This window comes from Vicia villosa, linkage group LG2 (assembly GCF_029867415.1).
Source record: "Vicia villosa cultivar HV-30 ecotype Madison, WI linkage group LG2, Vvil1.0, whole genome shotgun sequence".
Taxonomy (NCBI): Eukaryota; Viridiplantae; Streptophyta; class Magnoliopsida; order Fabales; family Fabaceae; genus Vicia; species Vicia villosa.
The window spans coordinates 59,613,583-59,616,727 of NC_081181.1; the positions used below are offsets into that span (position 1 = coordinate 59,613,583).

General features: G+C 43.3%; 1 protein-coding gene across 1 annotated transcript; it reads right to left on the reverse strand.

The window, feature by feature from the left end:
• Positions 1 to 711: 711 nt before the first annotated feature.
• LOC131649142 (uncharacterized) lies at positions 712 to 2,684 on the reverse strand. Its single transcript, XM_058918892.1, has 2 exons — positions 1,252 to 2,684; positions 712 to 808 (listed from the first exon to the last, which is right to left on the reverse strand). Exons 1-2 carry the CDS (start codon positions 2,682 to 2,684, stop codon positions 712 to 714), a joined length of 1,530 nt encoding a protein of 509 aa, XP_058774875.1.
• Between the last annotated feature and the right edge of the window lie 461 nt (positions 2,685 to 3,145).

Below are 3,145 nucleotides of genomic sequence, written 5' to 3' on the forward strand. Positions count from 1 at the left end.
GAGTCTCTGGGCAGGTAACTCCCTTGTACTTATCAAAATCTGGCACCTTGAACTTCGGGGGAATAACAATCCCAGGTACCAAGCACATAGCGGCGGTGTCGAAGCTTGAAGTTTTAGCAACCTCGACAGCCTTAAGACGTTCTTCAAGGGCTTGGTACATCTTAGCAGTCTCGGTCAACTCAGCAGTGAGATCATGTTCAAGATCAATAACCTCATGGTGGTCGTCCACCACTTTAAGTGTCTCATTAATAGGAGTCTCTTTAGTTTTCACCCCTCCGTCAGCAGAATTGGTAGGAGTATCTTTGACCAAACTAGCGACACTCTTTCTGAGTTCATCCTGTCCTTGAACAACGGCATGGAGAGTCTCCATAAGTTGGGCCATTCTTTCCCCCATAACATCCATATCCCTACGGAGGGCAGCTTGATTCTGTTCAAATTGTTCCATGATTCTCTCGTTACTCCTGGTGCGGTAAGGATGTAAGAAAGTCAGCTTCGTCGTCGGGAAAGAAATCTGTTGCTGAAAAGGACCCCAATTAGTTTCTTGTATAACAACCTGAAAAATGCAATGTGACAATGTGAATGTATGAGTGCATGTGTGCATATGATGTGTCGTGTCATTTTCAGGGTATCCAAAGTAAGATTGATAGTCAAGAACAAATAACAACGTGACGAGAGAGATATCAAGTGAAAACGGAAAGCAATTCATTTCATTCATAATAGCCCCCTAAGGCGAGTAGGTTCAAACACAAATAACAATGTTTCAATATAAAGAGCAATAGAGACCCCATCCAACAAATCTGGTGGTGATCTACAAACAAATTCAATTATCAATTCATCTCAATGTAGAACAAAGGCCCTCCTTGTCTGAAATGGGCGTCACTCCACTTCTTTGTTTCGTCAAATAGCTTCTTAGTCGTCTCCCGATCTCTTCCTTTGACAAGGCTTTGGATCACTTCATCCTTTCGGAATAACTGTGTGTCTAGATTCTTGCAGCAATCCCTAAGTTCGTCACACCCTTTGCATTCTGGGATATAGGTCTTCTCAAGTGCATTTGCTTCACTCATCATTTGATCTCTGAGCTTGACATTCTCTTCAGCTAGTCGGGCGGTGCGGAGGTGACTTCCTTTCAGTTGGGTCTCAACTGCTATTCTCTGAGTGGTCTCCTCTTCCAGTTTCTTCTTCATGGTCCTCAACTCATATTTGGTTTCTTTCTCCAGTCGGAGTTTATGGGCTTTTAAGTCTTCTTGGTACTCGCGTCTGAGCTTCTCTTTTTCTTCCTTTATAGCCTTTTCTATAACCTTTTGAGGGTCTTCAGTAGGAGCAACAACAGCTTTTCCGTCCTTTTCAGTTCTAACTCTCTTCCTGGCTTGAGAAGACTCTCCTTTGAGAGTTTTAAGTTCACGGGCCAGTTCATTCTTTGTCTGTTTAAGGAAATAGCGCTTCAAATCCATATCCCTATCTTTCTCTTTCAGTCTCAAATTGGCGACGCGGACCTGGTCAAAACGTTCTCTTGATACCATAGTTTCTGATATCTTCGGAGGTTGTGCATACAAGAGAGGAACTTCCGGGAATGGTAACAAAAGTGTCTTGACTCTCCCCTTAACCCAATCGGTATAGGGCTCCATAGCAATGGCATTCTTGGCTCCCAGAGTGGATCTCTCACCTATATGAATGTTATTCCAGGCCTTCCTGATTTCCTCAAGCGCTATAGGGTCAGCTCCCTTTTCAAAGTATACGGATTGGTAAATCTCCCTATCCGAAGGCCCACTCTTCATGGTATAGCCCAACTGACGAAGAGCTAGAACTGGGTTGTAGTTAATACATCCTCTTGTCCCAATGAGCGGGACGTTACCAAAGTTTCCGCACCTGATAATGACTTCAGATATGCCTGTTCGGAATTGATACCACACGATGTCGTTTGCAGTAAGTCCCATGATTCTCTGAGACCATTTCTGAGTAGAGGTAACAAACGGACCACTAGCAGGCAAGTGAGATTTGAACAATTTATATAACAGCGGCAAGCAACCTCTAATAGCCCCTCTTTTACCATGCCGAGAGTGAATGGAATAATATGTGTCAGCCAATAGGGTGGGTACTGGATTCTTGTCCATAAAAAGACATATAGCAGCCAAATCAACGAACTTGTGAATGTTGGGAAACATCACAATTCCATAGATCAGAGCGGCCAAAATAGCATTGAAAGCCTCCCATATTCCTTTGTCGGCAAATTCTTGAGCTTTTTCAACCAGGAAACTCATGTAGAAGCCATGAGTATCACCATTCTTCTTCCAGTTATCATGAACATCCCCCAAGCTCAAATAAAGAGCGTTGGCAATGTAATCCAACCTAGGTTTCTCTGGGACACAAACAAAAGGCACTCTGTGTTGAATCTTGATGTTGAGGAGGTAAGAGTACTCTTCGAGAGTGGGAGCTAGCTGATAATCCGAAAATGTGAAACAACGGATATCTGGGTCGTAGAACTGCAGAAGAGTAGATAAGGCCCATTCGTCGACACGCGAATACAGAAGAGATAATATGTTGCCATAATTGTCACTGAACACTGTTTCATTATGACCAGTGACCAATTCACCCAATTGTCCCAATTGAACCATACCCTCGCGATGGAAAGTATAAGTGTGTGTGCGCCTTGTAGCTCCTTGATTGACGGTCACGTTGTTATCCATTCTTGACAGAGATTGATTTTTTCTGGATACCCTGAAAAATGACATGCAAATGAGAATTAACTTTTTTCTTTTCTTTCTTTTCTTTCTTTTTTTTTTTGAAATGTAAACATGCTATGATGAAAATGATGCAGATTGGGTCCCCACGACATAGAGGGACCAAGGCAATAATTCTGAGCAAGAAGATGTCATAGGATCAAAGGTCCGGCATAGATCAGAGAACCAGAAGAACCATAATCATCAACGGAACCAAATAGTCAACAACCAGAACCAAATAGTCACCAACAGTACCTGTCATGTATATCCCTCCCCACTCACGGGTGTAGTCTAGGTCAGGGTAGGTCAAAATGGCAACCAGCGTTATCAGTCCTCCTGAGGCACCAATGTTGTTGCATCTACACGCCAACAATGATACCCCATTTGGACCTCGACTGGGCGTGGGTCTCATGATCGCACTAGACAAG

Bases quoted from the DNA above. Each gene is read 5' to 3' on its own strand.
- LOC131649142 (XM_058918892.1), bottom strand. From the start codon at position 2,684: ATGGATAACAACGTGACCGTCAATCAAGGAGCTACAAGGCGCACACAC. The intron at 809-1,251 runs GTACCAAGAAGA...ATTTGTTTGTAG, and splicing joins AAAGAGAAGCTCAGACGCGA to ATCACCACCAGATTTGTTGG.